The sequence below is a fragment of the Bidens hawaiensis genome, unplaced genomic scaffold, assembly GCF_021521415.1.
Source record: "Bidens hawaiensis isolate Kalapana, Puna unplaced genomic scaffold, B.hawaiensis_p1.1 tig00026621_1, whole genome shotgun sequence".
Taxonomy (NCBI): Eukaryota; Viridiplantae; Streptophyta; class Magnoliopsida; order Asterales; family Asteraceae; genus Bidens; species Bidens hawaiensis.
This window is the reverse complement of record NW_027505076.1, coordinates 165,309-184,170: the sequence shown is the minus strand read 5'-3', so window position 1 is coordinate 184,170 and position 18,862 is coordinate 165,309. Positions and strand designations below refer to the sequence as shown.

Sequence of the window (18,862 nt, the reverse complement as noted above, 5' to 3'; positions counted from 1 at the left end):
AAAACGCCCTTGAGATCACCATTCACAAGCGCTTGATTCTGAGCTTCACGAATTAAGGAAGGAAGGTTGGATTGAATCCGAATAGAGTACAGCTGGGTCCTTTCTTTACGACTCAATGCGTCAGCCACCACATTAGCCTTTCCCGGGTGGTAGCGAATTTCACAATCGTAATCGCTGAGAAGTTCGACCCAGCGTCGCTGCCTCATGTTCAACTCTTTCTGATTGAGGATGTGTTGTAAGCTCTTGTGATCGGTAAAAATGACACACTTTGTACCGTACAGGTAATGTCTCCAGATTTTTAGGGCGAACACCACTGCACCCAGCTCCAGGTCATGTGTGGCGTAGTTCTTCTCGTGCACCTTGAGTTGTCGAGAAGCGTAAGCGATGACCTTCCCTCGTTGCATTAAAACGCAACCGAGGCCCTGATTCGAAGCATCGCAATAAACGGTAAAGTCATCGTCACCTTCCGGAAGTGATAGAATCGGTGCATGGCAAAGCTTATTCTTCAGAGTTTGGAAAGCTTCCTCTTGATCTTGTCCCCACACGAAAGGTTCCCCTTTCTGGGTCAAAGTGGTTAAAGGCAAGGCAATCCTGGAGAAGTTTGAGATAAATCGGCGGTAGTAACCGGCCAGACCAAGAAATGAACGGATTTCGGTAGGTGTTTTAGGCGCTACCCAATTTCTGATGGCTTCTATCTTGGAAGGGTCGACGTGAATGCCGTCGACATTGATGACATGTCCCAAGAATTGAACTTCCCTTAGCCAAAATTCACACTTGGAGAACTTGGCATATAGTTGCTCTTTCCTGAGAAGCTCCAAAATAAGCCTGAGATGAAGCTCATGATCGGTCCTCGAACGAGAATAAATGAGAATATCGTCTATGAAAACAATGACAAACTGATCAAGATATGGACGGCAGACGCGATTCATCAGATCCATGAAGATGGCGGGAGCATTGGTCATTCCAAAAGGCATAACCATGAACTCGTAATGACCATAACGAGTTCGGAACGCAGTTTTCGGGATATCCTCTTCCAGAACACGCAACTGATGGTAACCAGAACGTAGATCGATCTTAGAGAAAAACGTAACACCCTGGAGCTGATCAAAGAGATCATCAATTCTCGGTAACGGGTACCGATTTTTGATGGTGAGTTTATTAAGCTCCCGGTAGTCAATGCACATACGGAAAGTCCCGTCCTTCTTTTTGACGAAGAGTACTGGGGCTCCCCATGGAGACGAGCTAGGGCGAATGAATCCCTTGCTAAGAAGTTCTTGAAGCTGATTTGATAATTCTTGAAGTTCCGACGGAGCTAGACGATACGGTGCCTTAGCAATAGGGAGAACACCAGGAATAAGATCGATACGAAATTCCACCTGCCTGCTAGGAGGAAGTCCAGGCAGATCTTCGGGAAAAACATCAGAAAATTCACGCACAACTGGAATGTCCTGCAGTCTCTTGTCTTCGGATTCCTTGAGAGTAACATGAGCTAGAAATGCGGGATACTTCTTTCGAAGGTACCGACTGGCCTTTAAGCAAGAGACGATCCTTAGGCATCCACCCGATTTTTTGCCTTGAATAGTTAGAATTTCGCCAGAAGGTAAAGGGATACGAATAAGTTTCTCGGCGCAGATTACTTCCGCGTGATTGCTGGACAGCCAGTCCATTCCCACAACTAGATCGAAGCTTCCAAGACGAAAAGGTAAAAGGTCAATACTGAACGATGTGGTGACAAGAGTAAGGGTGCAATTTCGGATGACAGACTTCACTTGTTTGGACTCTCCACTAGCAAGTTCAACAGAAAAGGCAGGGTCCAACTCGGAAATTTTTAATTTCAGCAAAGGAACCAATTCGCAAGAAACAAAGCTCCTATCAGCTCCTGTATCAAATAGGACAGACATCCAGTTGTTGTTAAGAATAAACGTACCAGTAATAACATCGGGGTTTTGGCGTGCTTCGGCAGCTCCAATGGTAAAAGCCCTCCCGCGAGCCGGAGGGATGTTGGTGACGCGGGGGCATCGATTTCTGTAATGGTCCATAGCGCCACACTCGAAGCAGCCTCGAGCAGGGTTAGGCTGAGGGTTAGCATTCCCCACAGCCAGTTGGTTGCCAGGACTCCTGCATCGCTCCACCAGGTGCCCGAATCGTCCACAATTCGTGCACTTGCGGCACGACTCTCTAGTTGGGTGATGATAAGAACATAAGTTGCACTTGGGATATAGCCCAGTATATTCCTTTCTTGGTCTTCCCTGAGCTGTTGTGGCTGGAGCGGGGGCTATGGAGTTGATAGGCGTAGCATCAGTGATTGCAGCTAAGTTGGTCGCTTTCCGCTTCCTATTGCTCCCCTTTTTCGCTTTCCCCTCGGAGGATTTGCCCTTATCCTGTTGCAGAACACCAGACTTGAGCTGTTCCCTGGTCAGACGGGCAGTGAGATCGATCGCTGCCTTAAGTGTAGTGGGGTCAACTCCAACCGCAATGCCCCTCATGGAGTCCGGAAGACCGCTGATGTATTGCTCGACAGCGCGAGAAGCTGGGGTAACCATATGGGGCACCAATAAGGAGAGTTCATGAAATCTCTCCGTGTACTTCATGTGATCCGCGCCCTTCATCATGTGCGCCCTAAACTCAGCCTCCAGTTTCTGGATCTCGGTTCTCGGAACGAACTCCTGCGTGACTAGCTCAACAAACTCAGCCCAGGGTAGGGCTAGGGCCGCGTCTCGTCCCCTGGTTCTTATCTCGTTATTCCACCACGTGAGAGCCCGTTTGTGGAACATACTCGCCGCGAATTTGACCCTGAGTTCATCCGGGCAGGAGCACATGTTGAATGAAGCTTCGACTTTCTCGAACCACTGGAGAAGACCAGCGGCTCCCTCGGTTCCACTAAAACTTGTAGGCCTAGTGTTGGTAAAAGCCTTATAGAGCTTATCGGCCTGAAGAGTGGGATTCGGTTCTGGGGCTTGTGGTGCACCCGAGGTTCCTTCTTGCCTCATGTTATTTGCCAGACCCGGGAGAACTGCTGCAATTTGCTGCGCTATGAGGGCAGCGAGGTCAGCGGGGTCTGCATTGACGGATGAGCGACGAGGAGGCATTCTATAAAAGAATAAGAATGCGCATTAGTTAAATTGAGAATAAAGAATAACTGGATAAGGAATTGCCAAAGAGTACATCGCTACTAGATTCACAGTTAATGATGCAACACATAAGCACATAGCAAGCATATAAGTGTGGGCATGTGATAGTGATGCATGAATTATCTAGAGTCAAGGGTCCTAGGTTATAGTCTAGGTCGGTTTCCTAATTCCCTATAACCATTGGCTCTGATACCAATCTGTCACACCCCGGTCGTAATTGGCGGAAAAACCGAGGCGTGGCGACGGGGTCGTGATTGATTGAGCACAATAGATTTAAAAGTGTAAATGCATAAACTTAAAACATGTCAACATTTTAACAATTCAACAGGTAGCAAATTCGTTCCATTACAACGGATAATGCTAACATCAATCCTAAATGTCTTCCATCTAAGGCCTCTATCAGCTATTTGCTACTTCCTGCTTCATTTCCTGAAAACATGTAACAAAAACGTCAACTACATAAAGTAGATGAGTGAATTCATAGGTTTAAGGAAAAAGGGATTATACACAAGCATACTAGACTAAGTTGTAGGGGTTTATATATAGGGTGTACCATCGGCTAACCCACCACTCCTACAACTTATCCTACCATGCTTGGGTATAAAGCCCGGTTTTGAAAAGGTTTGTAAGACAAGACAAGCGTACCAGACTAGGTTGTAGGGGTTTATATATAGGGTGTACCATCGGCTAACCCTCCACTCCTACAACCTACTCTGCTAAGCTTGTTTATATTTGTAAATCCAAGGTATAAAGATAGGTCAACTAATAATGTAGTGATAAGCCCTACACAAGCATACTAGGCTAAGTTGTAGGGGTTTATGTATAGGGTGTACCATCGGCTAACCCACCACTCCTACAACATATCCTACTATGCTTGGGTATGCTTATCAACTCAACCAAGACTGCAAGAGTTATGTATAATGATCCCATGTATTGTTCCCATGCATACAGGTGTAATGATATCAAGGATATATGTATAAAGATACCAAAGAATCATATGTAACCATGTCTTGATGATAATGATGATAATGCATAATGATCACACGAGACCTGACATCAACCCACACAAGACCACACGATGCTACTTGATTTCCATGATGGTAACCCAAATCGATCACTTTGGATACCATGAGAGAATTCTAAAGCGTCCACTTTAGTATCTCTTGGATTCCTAATCGATCACTTAGGAAATCCTTTGGATTCTTAATCGAACACTTTAAGAACCCCATAGGTCACGTGTATTCTAAATCGAACACTTTTAGAATCCCACATCTAGTGACGGCCTGTCTACCAATCGACCACTTGGAGACCAAACATATGCACTAGTGTGACCTATACTGCCTATGTTCACACGACCACTAGACTGTCCAATGAATGATGTGTTTTCATGATAATGTATAACGGGCACATGACTTTGATTTCCAAACGTCCATTGTTCCCTAAGCGATCAATGATTCCCATGTTTACTCCTGAATAACTGATTAGACATACACAACTTCCGAGAAAGTTAAGGTATGAGTAACCTGCCATGATTACTTGTTTCCCCAATGTTCATTGTTTGCAAAAGATTTGCCAAGAATTTCTATGATAAAGAATGTTTGAATAAATGAGTTTTGTCAAAACGTGTACAGTTACCATGTTTCCACCCCAATGATTTGAAAAGCTTAAAAGAAAAAGGGGGCTATGAACTCACCTTGTTGGCTAAGTATGGTTGCTAGGGTGGTCGAGTGCTGCCAAACGTCGATCCTCTAAGTCTAGACAAGGACATAATAGGTTAACAACACGCTTTAAGTCTAAGAGTATAAGCCTACGCGACCTCGAGCAAAAACCAAGTTTTAAAGTTGAAAACAAGCTGATTCTGGCACATTCGGTCGAATAAGGGCAGGTTCGATCGAATCAGCTACTTGTTCGGTCGAATATGGTACTGGTTCGGTCAAAGGGGCTGGGAAGAACACGTTCAGTCGATTGAGGACTCGTTCGGTCGAGTAGGATGTACATTCGGTCGAATACAATCGTATTCGGTCGAATGTGTATTCTGATTCGGTTAGTCTGTTCGTTTGCCCACTGGTTCGACCGAATGGTCTCTTGTTCGACCGAATAGGGGTCAGGTTCGATTGGTCTATTCGACCGAATAGGGCCTATTCGACTCCTTCAAGCCGGATGACGGAGAAACCTACGGGATTTTGACGATTTTCATGATTTTTCGCCCAAAATCAATGTTTTATACATGGAAATGCTCGGAATCCATAGGGCTATTGATTCCTAACGTTTATAACAACAAAAGTATGCTTTTTGACACCAAAAATGACGATTTTTGACCAAGAACACACTTGAAACATAAGTTGGGGTTTTTGCTCGATTCGGGGCCGGATTTGATGATAAAAAAAACGTATGATTTTCAAGAAGATCTTACCAAAAACAACAATAAACAGATTGGTGAACTCGAATTTTGGATTGAACAACTTTCTCTCACTACTCTCTCTCTAGAATTGGGGTGTTTGGGTGTGGGTGTGGAAGAGATGAAAGAAAATGGTGGAGTTTGTTCTTGCACTACGCTTATATACTCGGTTCTATCGGGTTCGGGTTTCGGTTACCTACGGGTCAAGGCTAGCTGAGTTCATAAGTTTTAATGAGCTAGAACTTTTCAGTAAAAATTTTATAAAAATCATTTTTCAAGTAATCGCTTGAAATCTTTTTAAATAAAAACCTTTTATTTTTCGAAAACACAAAATTAATATTTTTCAAACATAAAAGTTCTTTTTATGAAATAAACATTTTTAGCTGAAATAAACAGATTTTCCAATGATATGGATTCCGAACTTATCGTCCAGAACCCAAAGTGTATAGTTTCCGATGATTTCTTGATTTTAGTTTACCAGTCAAATTCCAGGGCGTTACAGTTAACCCCTGTGAAAAATTAAGATTTAGTTGCATATATATGTTAAAATCCTAACTGACCCTTGTGAATTTAGACACCAACCCTTGTAAGATATTGAAAAAGGTAAAAAAACATAGCTGAAAAAAGTGAGAAAAGAGAAGTATGATCGTCGAAATTTTTCCGGCCAACATTACCGGAGGATAAACAGTAAAGAGTAAAAGAAGATTAAGGATATAAGGGCTTTTATTATTATTCTTTTTCTGTGGTTGACAATGAAGAAAGTACAACCACTTTCTACTACCTTATGCCCTAGCGAGTTGGAGTCCAGTTTTTTCAATCCCTATTATATGAAATATTGTTTATAGTATAATGATTTAATTATTATATAAAATAACACTCTCGATTATTTACTTTATTTGAGTTATAAATATATTTGTATTTTAAGAACAATTTATTTATTGTTTATATAATCATGATTTTGACCCGACTCGAACTGGACTGAAAAGAATTAATATACCAATTTGACTTGCCCCGGATGATTAAACTGGACCAAAAAAATTTATATACCGATCTTAGCTTAGTACTAATAAAAAAAATTTCGACCCTCTGGGTTCACCACTGTCTCCTTCTACATTTAGGTTTTTCACTGCTCTAATTGATGTTATTTGTCTCCTCTGCACATACCCAAACCATCTCAAGTCAACATGCCTTCATACATGCATTATAAAAAATAATTAATATTAATAACTATGAATGCAAAGGTAGATGACGGGTTCCAAGTTAACAACACAGTTGAACTTGATTTTTTAAATCGTAAAACCGTAAACCGAACTTAGTTGCTTTGGTTTGAACAACTTGGCAGATGTAATGGGTCATGAACACCCGTGGTATTAACAAATATGTGTATGATCATTGATACATCCAATCAACTACAAAGATTATTCAAAAAAGAACAATTAAACAGTGATGAATCAAATGAACAACTTTTTAGTTTTAGGATCATATTTTCGCCGAATCTATAAACAAAAAAGGCTATTTGATTACCAAGTTTCTTGCATTCTTTTTAACTCCATCTCTTTATATCCAAACCAAAGTTTTAAGAAATCAAATTTGAACTTGGTATTTGAAGAAAAATAACCTACTTGTCAAAAGTTTTTGATAACACGGGTCAAACAGTAAATTCGCAAATCGTAGTATGCTAACAAAGACATATTATTAAAGTATAGGGGGGCAACTGTAACTTCCGTTCAGACTAAAGTTACGAAAGTGCCCTTGAACTATGTCATCCAAACAACACTCCAGGTGTCGTACTATTTGCCACGTGGAACAACTTCATTGGCTAATCACCTGTAACTGACGTGGAACCACAAAATCACAAAGCATACGTCACTTGTTCGTCCTTGAAGCAAATCACACACAGCAATTGAACAGCAACACCGCATCGGATACCTCACCGTCATTACGTCCATTGAAACCTACACGAATCATATATACAGAGAAACCCTAGGTCTACCGTCATTGTTTGAATCGGATCGTCAATTGCGGATTTGGCAACTGTATTAATTCATCGTGCTGTTATTCGCCATGGCGTCGTGTTTCTTCGGTCTCGCTGTTTTACTCTTTCTAACTCTACACTCGGTTTACACCTCATCTACTGTCTATGCTGCCAATTCTGAAGGTGTTGAGGTAATTAGTTTATTTATTGGAAGATATAGTTACGAATTTAGTTCATCAGTTTGTCAATGTTTAATGATTTATTAGAATATATTAGGTTAACTGTTTTACGTGTGATTGAAATTATTTTGCTATATGATACTAGATCTAGTTTCAGGTTGGAATAAGTAGATTTCAGGAAAATGCTGCAATGATATTGATCTTTATATTAAAAAAAATATAATAAGCCTTTTCTCATTCCATTGTTAAATTTGATTTAGAGTTCATACACTGCTATTGTATTGCTAGGCACTTCAGATATAAGTTATATAGTTCAATCTGTGGGCTCTGTTTTGTTCTTTAAGAAGAAAAGATGAAGTTATTGGGGGGTTAAATGGCCAAAATCAAGTTCTAAAACTGATGCTAATACTTTCAAGATGTTGAAAAGATGTGTACACTAAGTTTTTGGTGATTTTAGATATAAGGAACAATCTATGATGAATTTGTATAAGCAAGCGGTATCCGTTTGTGTTCGTGTTTGTTTCGCGGAATTGGCCGGAATTCGATGGAATGGGATTTTAAATGAATAGTTATCAAAAGCGCTCGCCTGGTGCGCCCAGGCGCAATTTTCAGGCGAGGCGCAGCCATAGCGCCTGGCACCATCAAAGGCCCTCTTCTGGTAAGTTTCCGGCTAAAAATGGTTTTCCGGTGATTTTTCCGGCCACGTTTCGGCAACTTCTGCAAATTATTGCCAAAATTCGTCTGGGACAGATATGTGGTTGCATCACCGGAGAGCAGAATGAAGAAGAGAGAAAGAAGATGTAACAGAATTCAATAGACAAAAGTATTTAAAAAGCTGTAGAAAGGAAAAGCTGCAGAATGAAGAAGAGAGAAAGAAACTGTTTCAATAGTTAACAAAAGCTGCAGAAACTGTTTCCCTTAACAAAATTCATAATTTTTTTCAAAATATTTTGAATTATTGTAGTATGTGTTATTATTTATTTTTTTAACAGCTAATTTTTGTTATTATTTCTTTTTACACAGATTATCTTAAAAGATATTATTTTATTTTGAAACTATATCTTTAATATAGATACATTTGTTATTTTTCAACCATTTGTTAGAAAGCATATTAGTTCTATAATATATATTTAGAGAGTAATATTAATTTTATATACTTACAAGATATATTTGTTATTTTTTTCAATGCATAACATATTTTATTTTATTTTTCATTTAAGTGCGTTTTTTTTTCTCAGGCCCTCGCTTTTTTTGCGCCTTGCGCCTAGGCCCCAAGCGAGGTCTATGCGCCTTGAGTGCGCCTAACGCCTTTGATAACTATGTTTAAATCCCACAAAACTGTGTGTTCGTTTCAATTAAGAAAGGAATTGGAATTGAAACTAAATCCCATCAAATGCCACATTTCAATAAAAAATATGTGAACTGAATGCCCCCTTACAGTGCTTGAGATAAGGCGTTGTGTATCTTCTTAGTGGTGTTTGTTTGGATACTAATAGAAATATCACTGAATATGTTGCACACTTATACGCAGATCTTTCCTTTGTTGCTCATGGTACTATGTTTTCATGCTTTCTTGTTGTAACTTGATATATTGCATTTAAGCTCATTTTTTGGAACTCGGTTTGTGATATCTATGAACAGTATTTGATGCATCAAGATTCAAGATTAGCCTACTACGTTTTCGTGCTTACTTGTTGGAACTTAATATACTGCATTTAGTCTCATTTGTTGTAAATTATTTTGTTATAGATTACTTATGGGTCAGTGATCAAGTTGATGCATGAAAAGACAAAGTTCCGACTACACTCGCACGATGTGCCATATGGATCTGGCAGTGGGCAGCAGTCGGTTACTGGTTTTCCAAATGTAAACGATGCCAATAGCTACTGGGTATGTTTATGTTCTAATTCTTATTTTTTTTATACTAGTTTGTGGGCAACCTCAATGAAACTTTCATTTAAACACTTGAATTATCATATAGGCATTTTGAATTTTTGAGAAGTACTCATAATTCAACAGCTTGGAGACATTGCCATTTTAATTACATATTATGGTTTCGTTATGTGTTTTACATAGTGTTGATACAACTTCTTAAATCTTAAATAAATATAAAGGATCGTATTGAAACTAAATTATGAATTTATTAACTCTATTGAATTAAGTGCTATATTTTTTGTGGTGTCGTGGTGAAGTTAAAACCAATGTGAACGTCGCTAATGTTTCAATACTGGTTCATTATGTATGTATTGATAAGATCTTTTTAATTATGTACTTTGTTAAATGTATTACATTATTATGTTTAGAGTTTAATATATTTCTGATTCTTTACTTCAAATGGTGTCTTACATGCCAGATTGTTAGACCTGAGTCCCAGACTTCCTACAAACTTGGAGACAACATTAAAAGTGGGACCATCATTCGGTTGCAACACATGAAAACCAGAAGATGGCTTCATAGTCACTTACATGCTTCACCAATATCAGGCAACCTTGAGGTGAGTGAACCCACTAACTTTTAAATCCATATTTAAAAATTAGTTGTGGATGGCATCTGAATTAATTTATTAATTATAATTAGGAAAACGAGAATTTGACAACATTAATCAAAATTTTTGAATAAAATGATTTAGATGGCTGCATGCATTAAAATAGATTTTAGGCTGTTCATTTCACTTAAGATTGTTTAAAGGCTGCAATTCAACTAATTGAGGTTATATGCAGGTGAGTTGCTTTGGAGATGATGGTAATTCAGATACAGGAGATTATTGGAGGTGAGACTGAGGCTCACCTGTATTATTTTACTTTACTTGTTAAATTATGTTGTAAGTTATTACAGAACATCTGAAATTTGTTTTATGTTGTCAAGACTTGAAATTGAGGGAAGCAGGAAAACATGGAGACAAGATCAAAGAATAAGGCTTCGCCATGTCGACACAAGTGGATATTTACACAGCCATGATAAAAAGTACAACCGCATTGCTGGCGGTCAACAAGAGGTCAGAAACATTCCGAGTATTTTATATCATATTTTTTAAAGGGATATAATCATGAATTAGTAATCAAACTTCTTAATTATTTGTGAATTCTTTTCACAATTTTCTAAATTCAATAACCAAAATGGAAGATATATGAAACCTGGTTATTCTTCATTGATTTTATTTTTCTGCACACTTACCTCCTACTTTAGGTTAAACTTTGAATAGAATAATCATTAATAGTTTCATATATGTGTGATTACTCAGTTTTTAGTTTTAACGATTCTAAAATATTTCACAATGATAGAATCTCGAAAGAGTTTAATGGAACAATAAAGGTACTGTTAGATGAATTATTCCTTTGTTATCTATAAATAAACTAGACTGTTGTCTGCTCATCTTTTTTACTTTTACATTATTTTCAAACATAATCCATTAATAATGCACTAAATATCATCATAAAAACAATATAATTTTTGCAGGTTTGCGGTGTGCGGGAGAAAAAGGCAGATAATGTTTGGTTGGCAGCAGAAGGTGTATATCTTCCAACAATTGAAACCAAAGCATCGATGTAGTTAATTACATTTTCTGTTTTTTGTTTTTGCAAGCCATGATACTCATTTAATGTTATGGACAAAAGTCAATTTTAAGGCCTTGGGGTTATATAGCAGGTTCAAAAATGAACTACACTTTTCAAACATATGTCATCTATAAGGTTTGATCACAAGTAATGCATTTTCATTGCTTTTGGCGATTTGGTGTTTTGGAGGTGTAGGTAAGTAAAACGTAAATAATGTTAACATAAGTTTACCATTTCAACCTCCCACGATAGAGGAAATTTTCCGCTCGAGCGATCTCCATACGCATTGGCATCATCGTCTTGTTTCAAAAACGCCCATTCTATTTGAAGATGAACCATTTCTTGTCTCACGCCATCGGTTTGTCGTTTCTGTATTAAGAGAGGCAAACTATTTTGAAGAGAATGGTAAAAAAAGGGGACGGAAATAAATAGCATTTATGAAGTATTTATAAAGCAAAATGCAGAATTCACCATAGTTTTATTTGTTTGGTCAATACATCGAAATTAAATAACATAGCAACTAACACATTTTGAAACAATCCCAATTTCTAAAAATGTGCTGAACTAAATGACCGAGTAATTATTTAATTTTATTAATATAGGTCCGTACATTGAAATAAAACATCACAAAATGGTATACTAGGTGCCACATGGAGGAGGCTTTCTGGCGTTAGCACACTGGGTTTTTCTAAATTGTCGTGGCCGTTTTCGGCTGTTGTTCCCCTCCCAAAGACATGTTCTTATGCAGTTATGCGTTACGGAGCCTCTGAGGCACTATCCTCGGGTTCCCACCTTGATTTAGGTCGAAAATTATGTTTCTCCCTCCCGAGGAATGTGGTTCCCCTACTTCACATGTTCTTGGTACCAGGTCATGAATAAACCCGGGACTAGTGAAATGATCCAGGTTGGCAATTGGGAATTGGACAATAGGAGTAATAAAATTTGGTTGGGGTGGTTGGTTTAAGTGTGTTGAAGAAACACTCATCTCACCTCACAGTGTTGATTGTCTGAAAATAACACTCCTTTAAAAACAAGGCCGTTGGTTTTACCCGTACCCAATTAACAAGCCCGGCCATATCTCATCCATAACCGAATTTACCCATATGCGGGTTTTGATTAAATCGATGTAGATCAGTTTAGCCTTTGAATGGAGTTTTTAGAAAATGGGTTAGCCCGAACTACCCTAATAGGCTGACACTACCATGGGTGAACAATAACCGAATCTAACCAAAATTAACCAAAAAACGAATTCTCTACAAAAGGGGTTTTTGGTTATTCTTTAGTATATTTGGTTAACTGAACCGAATCATTCATATTTTCATATATTTCTAGCTTTTATACCTTCATTCTTGATTTATAGCACTATTGTATTTATACATCTATTTCATATACATATATCTCTCCATTTCATGAACTTACATCTTCATTTCATGTATTTATTAAGCTTCATGCCATGTGTTTATGCATCTATATTAACCAAACTAAAAACCAAAAAAACTAACTAAATAAACCAAACTGATTAACCGAAAACCCATTAGTTAATTTAGTTGAGGCTAATAACCAAACCAAACTGTGCACACCCCTAAATTACCAATAACCATCGACCCTCAATTCCCAACTTCGTCTATTACTTATGAAAAATCGTATTATTTGATGCCCGAAACCCAACCGGATCAACCGGTTAAACACCCTTATCAAATAGACTTTCAAGCACATAAAACCCAAATACCATTAACCAAAAGAAAAACCATATCTCCATTATCAGAATCTAATGATCTTTGAATACAACTTCTGCTAAAACCATTCAAAAATTCCTAAAACAAAGTCCCCAAACCAACAAAAAGAAAGTAACAAAAAATGTTTGAATTCCCACAAACTTTTTCGACAAAACGCCGACGTATTTAGTGAGATTTCACATACTCCTGAACAATGTGAAGACCTTCAGATTCCTCTCCATAATCCTGTAACTAACGAATTATTAACAAAAGATATTCACTATCCACTAAATACAATGATCTCGGGATTATGAATGTACCTTAACAACGAGGCATGAGCAACCCACAACCTTTCTTGCCTTGCCTTCTGAATCAATCTTGCACAACTGTATTTAACAATTTAACCAAACATTGATAACCACATACTAGTATAATTATATAATCATATAATGTAAATACTAAGTAACAACTTCAACCCATTAACAAGTGACCTTGATAATAAAAACTGACTAGGTGAACAGCGTATAATCAAAGACTTACACCAGCCCACTCGCCAAGAGTCTTTGCAGCTGGAACCGTTACTAAGCTCACATTATGGTCAGCACAAAGAGCTTTGACCAACTTTAGATAATCTGGCTGGTTGCAATCCTCTGCCAATACACAAAGTAAAGCCGCGTGTTTTTCAATCACTTTTGCAGCCTCATGCAAACCCCTCACAAGACCTCCATGAGCGAGCGACTTTCTTAGCACTAGTTGCAAAGCGGTCATGATATCCATTGGCTCCCCAAGTGCCTGGGCTGGCGCCTCAACTGGAACAACAGCTTCTTCACTGCAACAAACAAATAAACAATTTAAGCAACAAAAGTCATAATAATCTAAACTTATAACATTAAACAAAATAGAAGAATCTTGTAGTTAACATACCCTGCCATGTTTTCTGTTGACTGAATCTTCTCAAAAACTGTCTCGATAAAAAAATCAGGTAGATATTAGTCATACATAATTTATACATAGATATGGTCACAAGAATATGAATGATAAACTTTAAACTAGAAAACACCCATAACCAAAACTTATACAGATTATATAAAAAGCTCGAAACGAGCCAACATTTTCTATCTCTAGCCAAGCCCAAGCCTCAAATAAAGCTCGTTTACTTATTGAGCCCGAGCCCCAGCCTTTTATGGGAAGCTCATTCAGGATCGCCAAGCCTTAACGAGCCTAGTGCATTTTTAAGTTTACTGCCTCTGAAATTTTATATATTAACTTCGCACGCACAGTCGCACACCGAGCTCGCTTTGGCTCGTTTAAGATTCTACACAAGCTAAAGCCAAGATTTGGCTTGTTTAAGGTACTACAGAAGCTCGAGCCAATCTTAGGCTCATTTAAGATTTTCTCAAAATATATAAAAATAAGTTTAAAAAAATTATAAATTAATTAATAAATAATAAACAAGCCGAGCTCAAGTTTGAAAAAACAACTCACGAGCTGAGCTTAAGCTCTAGTAAGTCAAAACGAGCCAAGCTCGAGCGTAGTCGACTAGTGATCGGCTCGTTTACACCCCTTAGTTGCAATCACTAATCTAAATCACATAAATGAGCATGAAATTGAAATAGATATAATGATATATCATCTACTAACTAACACCTTCGTGTTATTAATCTAACCTAAAAACTGCTTAATCAAAATATAATCAGTCCAATAATCCTAATAAAACTATAAATTAAATAAATGTAACACCACTGATCACATAAAACATTTTACCCAAATTTATAAGCTTTTAGACTCAAAACCATTGGTACTAGAAATTAACAAATAATTATATATGTATAATAATCTAACGCATCAATCATCAATTACATAATCGATAGAGATGAGATCGACGTGAGTACCTGCAGCTGCCGCTAATCGGAATATCCAAAGAGTTGATTGTATGTGTGTGTATTATCATTAAACCCTAGATCATTCATTATCTAGTCATCTGAGTTTTATAGCTCGTCTCTCATGATGTATAAATGAAGTCTTGTTCAGCCTTGTTCCTTACCTCTTCCTGATACACATATGCATACACATATTTATTAGCTCATCGTGTCGTCTTTGGGCATATGACTTGCTCCCACTAGAACTTATATAAGATTGTTTTGATCTATTATTCCACGCATGCTGGAATTTGTGAATTGTTGCCGCGGGGGGGGGGGGGGGGGGGGTATTTTTGCAGTTTCAACATTATCATAACCTCCATATTGATCAGTTTTTTTTTCTTAAAGAACAGTGGCGCAGGTTGTTGCCTGCTTGCCCTAATCTATTTCGATCGATTCACTGCTTTGATATTTTTTAAAAAAAATGATGTTAAATGATAAAAGAAAAAAAATAAATATGTTTTTCGGTCCTGATATCTTCATGCGTAATCCTTATTAATTCCCACTTTATTCCCTCTATTGATTCCCACTATGGTCTAAGGGTGGATTAATGTACGAGCTTCTTTATGGAATTGAGATGATCGGTTGCGTCAGTGTGACCCGCCAATGATCCAAATCGCCATTAAAAACAATCTCTCTAGATTAAACCAACTGAACATTTGTGAGCATACTTGTGGCCATTTCCATGTGTCTTATATAGCAGCCCATGTACAAAAGAATCATTGAATATCCATGTATACCTTTAACGACGGCAAAGCCCCGACAGTCACCACATAATATTGTCCTTACCGTCGACCACTATGCTGTCCAAATGCAACATAGTTGACACGATAATATCAAAGCCATCAAGTTAGGCCACTAACAAGAATAAAACCACCACCAATATCTTTACAAACAACAAAACAATTATGGGCATAGGAAGCTGGCTCTACACTAATAGCACCAAGAATTTACGTGTCAAGATCGTGCACCCGGGTGGGCACGCTGAGCTTCACGAACGGCCCATTTTGGCGTCAGAGATAATTCGTCGAAATCCTAAATGTTGTGTGGCCCACCCGAACGTGTTCAAGCAGCCGTGGGCCATCGTGCAGCCCGATACTATGTTAATGCCGGGCCAAAAAGTTTATGTGGTCCCGGTTTCAACCATCAGAAAGCTACAAAAACAGTCGATAAAAAGGTCGGGTTTGCCAGTGCACGAGGATCGAGACGGTCAGAGTTTTAAGGAAAGCGGCGGGGAAGAAGGTGGGGACAGTGATACGAGTTGTTGTTCGTTGGATGATACCACTGACGGGGTTTGTATTAAGTCGTTTAATGGGGGGGACGAGTCAGAGCGTAAAAGTTGTTTCACTTGTGTGTTTTCGGGGTCCAAGCATAAAGGGGGGCCGGTTAAAGAAACCGCAACTTCTAGTAATGGTGATCAACGAAACGGGAAGAAGGTAGGATCACCGGGTAAGCTTATATCGCCACTTGATTATTGGCAACCGAATCTTAATAGTATTGTTGAAGAAAAAAGTGTTAGTAATGTTGAAGAAGAAAGAAACATACAACATTGATGTTTGTTTGGTTGTTTATAAAAGTAGATCTTTGAACATGGAAATAAAACCATTTGGGGAATTATAGAATTGATGGATTTTGTGTTATTTGTGACAGATTAGTTGTAAAGGATAGGAGATGATAATGTAAGTGTTATGTTAACCAAAAAGTTACAAGCAACAATTTACTATATACTAATCTACATATAATACACATGTTACACTCGTTGGTTATATAAAAACGAGTGTTTTACCCGGCATGTTGCGCCGGGACATGTCGGTAACCAAGACGATGGTAAAATCAAAGCAGGTGGTAACTTGACGCGAACTTGTCAGTTTTGGTTACGTTCGTTATGGTATCGGAACCGAAACCAAAAATAAAACAAAACAATATAAAACGCATGTAGACCAATAAAACTCGGGCGTTTAGGTGATGAGTCTACGCAAGTTTGGTCAGTCTCCGTCACCTTCGTTACGATACCGAAACTAAAACAAAAACAAAATTGGCATTCTGTCGGTTTTTGTTAAGTTCGTTATGGTACCGAAACTAAAACAAAATGTGGTGATTCTACGCGAATTCGGTCGGTTTCACTTAACAACCCAACCATCCGGCCTACACCAAAGTTAATGTTGAAAAACAACCATTCTCACGTATACATTAACATAAATAACACACTTAAATAAAATAACCAAAACCATAAACAATTTGAAAAAAGTAACAATAAAGAACACATTTGATTAAAAAAAACAATTTTGCATTTGAGTGGATTTGAACCCTGGTTGCAAGCCGGCATATATATGTTACATTATTGTTACGCAATCAAGACAACCATCCAACCAACCCCAACGTTCATGCTCAAACATAAAACCAATATTACATATACAAAAATAAAAGGAACCTATTTTGTGACACCAAACTTCTTGATTATATTATAGTAATAATTTACTAGTAACTAGTTAGATATATATTTTTTTTTACAAAAAGTAAAGTCCTTTACATTGTCGGACTGTCGGGTCAGAACCAGATCGGCTTGAGTTCGAAACCGAATAATCTGGAAAATGAAATTTGAGGATGGTCATTCGTCTTGGATTACACCAGTTAGGCAGATCGGATTGGGCATCCGTCTCAACTAGGACTAAATTTCGAATATCATGAGAGACAAAACATATATAAAACACCAACATTTTATTTCTTCATTGTTCTAACGGGACCCTATCATGTGTACCCTTTTCAAGTAAGTCCAAAGTGTCCATTTGAAAGTGTCCCAAATGGTATGTAAACAAATCGAATATGAATAAGGGCATATTTGTATTTGTTCATTTAGATTTAAATGAACATGAACATGAACATGAACATGAACATGAACATGAACACGCACATGAACACGCACACGTACACTTAATTGGACATATTCTTTATTTCATGTTCGTTCATACAAAAAATGCACATGTTCATTTATGTTACTTCATTTAAAATCTAAATGAGCATAATTAAATAAAAGCAAATGAACATATGAACACACGTAAACGAACACAAACGAATATAAATAAACACAAACGATCAAACGTACAACATTAAGTTAACGACTTATCCAAAATGAACATAAAATACATAAATAAAGAAACATAAATGAGTCAATAAAACATGTGCTAATGTTTGTTCATTTAATTAAATGAACATAATATTTTTGTCCATGCTTATTCGTTTAAAACAAACTCCCCGTCAAACGATTCACTAAACGTTCCATCCGTTTACATTCTAGTGAAACCAAACAAATTTAGAAAACATTAGCAAACTTTGTTAAAATCAATGAACGCTTCTAAATTAAAAATCGAAGGACTTTTATTGTAAATAAGCCATGTATAGGGACCACTTTGTAAGCTCGTATCTCGTATGTTACCCTTCACCGGTCTATAAAACCTAACATAAAATTAGGGTTCTCATACAATCAAGCTTCAATCCATCCAACTGCATCGCCGCCAATACATAATTAGGCTTCAATCCGTTACATCTCTAACTAGTGGATTTGTTTTGTTGTTCTCTTCTCTTTTAATTTCATTCTTGATACAATCATTTTAAACAAGTGTTAAACGGAGTTTGGGAAATGATGCTAAAGATATCGATTTATGTTTCATAGGTGCTAATGCACGCTGCTGAACAAAATATTATTTGCACGTCAGTCTGATCCCATACTCCATTGTTACCAGATCTAATGTCTCTGTTTCTTGTTTCTATTTAATTTGCTACAAGTTCGTTGTTTTCAGTTTGTTTGTTAATTTGGCTATTTAAATTTTTTTAGTTAAATGAAACAACATAAAGTTTGATTAAAAAAAAGCTTAAACCTAAATCAGTCAAAACTGATGGTTTTTTTAACCCAATTTTCTTATTGGCTCATTTTATATTTCTTAGAAACATCCAAACGATTATAATGACGTGGCAGCTAAGCGGGCAACAAGCT

At 37.6% G+C, this 18,862-nt stretch overlaps 2 protein-coding genes and 1 non-coding gene across 3 annotated transcripts; 2 read left to right on the top strand and 1 right to left on the bottom strand.

Moving 5' to 3' along the window:
- The first annotated feature begins 7,247 nt into the window (after positions 1-7,247).
- LOC143610524 (stromal cell-derived factor 2-like protein) lies at positions 7,248-11,345 on the top strand. Its single transcript, XM_077084984.1, has 6 exons — positions 7,248-7,695; positions 9,433-9,573; positions 10,037-10,177; positions 10,404-10,453; positions 10,549-10,678; positions 11,140-11,345. Exons 1-6 carry the CDS (start codon positions 7,594-7,596, stop codon positions 11,230-11,232), a joined length of 657 nt encoding a protein of 218 aa, XP_076941099.1. The 5' UTR covers positions 7,248-7,593; the 3' UTR covers positions 11,233-11,345.
- A 1,623-nt stretch (positions 11,346-12,968) lies between these two features.
- LOC143610521 (small ribosomal subunit protein eS12-like) lies at positions 12,969-14,900 on the bottom strand. The gene is made up of 5 exons (XM_077084980.1): positions 14,845-14,900; positions 13,877-13,913; positions 13,493-13,781; positions 13,273-13,338; positions 12,969-13,198 (listed from the first exon to the last, which is right to left on the bottom strand). Exons 2-5 carry the CDS (start codon positions 13,882-13,884, stop codon positions 13,139-13,141), a joined length of 423 nt encoding a protein of 140 aa, XP_076941095.1. The 5' UTR covers positions 13,885-13,913; positions 14,845-14,900; the 3' UTR covers positions 12,969-13,138.
- Positions 14,901-18,500: 3,600 nt separating this feature from the next.
- Positions 18,501-18,596, top strand: LOC143610535 (small nucleolar RNA Z122). Its single transcript, XR_013149610.1, has one exon. It is a non-coding gene; the product is annotated as a small nucleolar RNA Z122 (small nucleolar RNA).
- Positions 18,597-18,862: the final 266 nt, after the last annotated feature.

Bases quoted from the DNA above. Each gene is read 5' to 3' on its own strand.
- LOC143610521 (XM_077084980.1), bottom strand. The intron at 13,339-13,492 runs GTAAGTCTTTGA...TGTTAAATACAG, and splicing joins CTCTTGGCGAGTGGGCTGGT to TTGTGCAAGATTGATTCAGA. The intron at 13,199-13,272 runs GTACATTCATAA...CGTTAGTTACAG, and splicing joins GCTCATGCCTCGTTGTTAAG to GATTATGGAGAGGAATCTGA.
- LOC143610524 (XM_077084984.1), top strand. From the start codon at position 7,594: ATGGCGTCGTGTTTCTTCGGTCTCGCTGTTTTACTCTTTCTAACTCTA. The intron at 10,178-10,403 runs GTGAGTGAACCC...GGTTATATGCAG, and splicing joins CAATATCAGGCAACCTTGAG to GTGAGTTGCTTTGGAGATGA. The intron at 10,454-10,548 runs GTGAGACTGAGG...TATGTTGTCAAG, and splicing joins GATACAGGAGATTATTGGAG to ACTTGAAATTGAGGGAAGCA.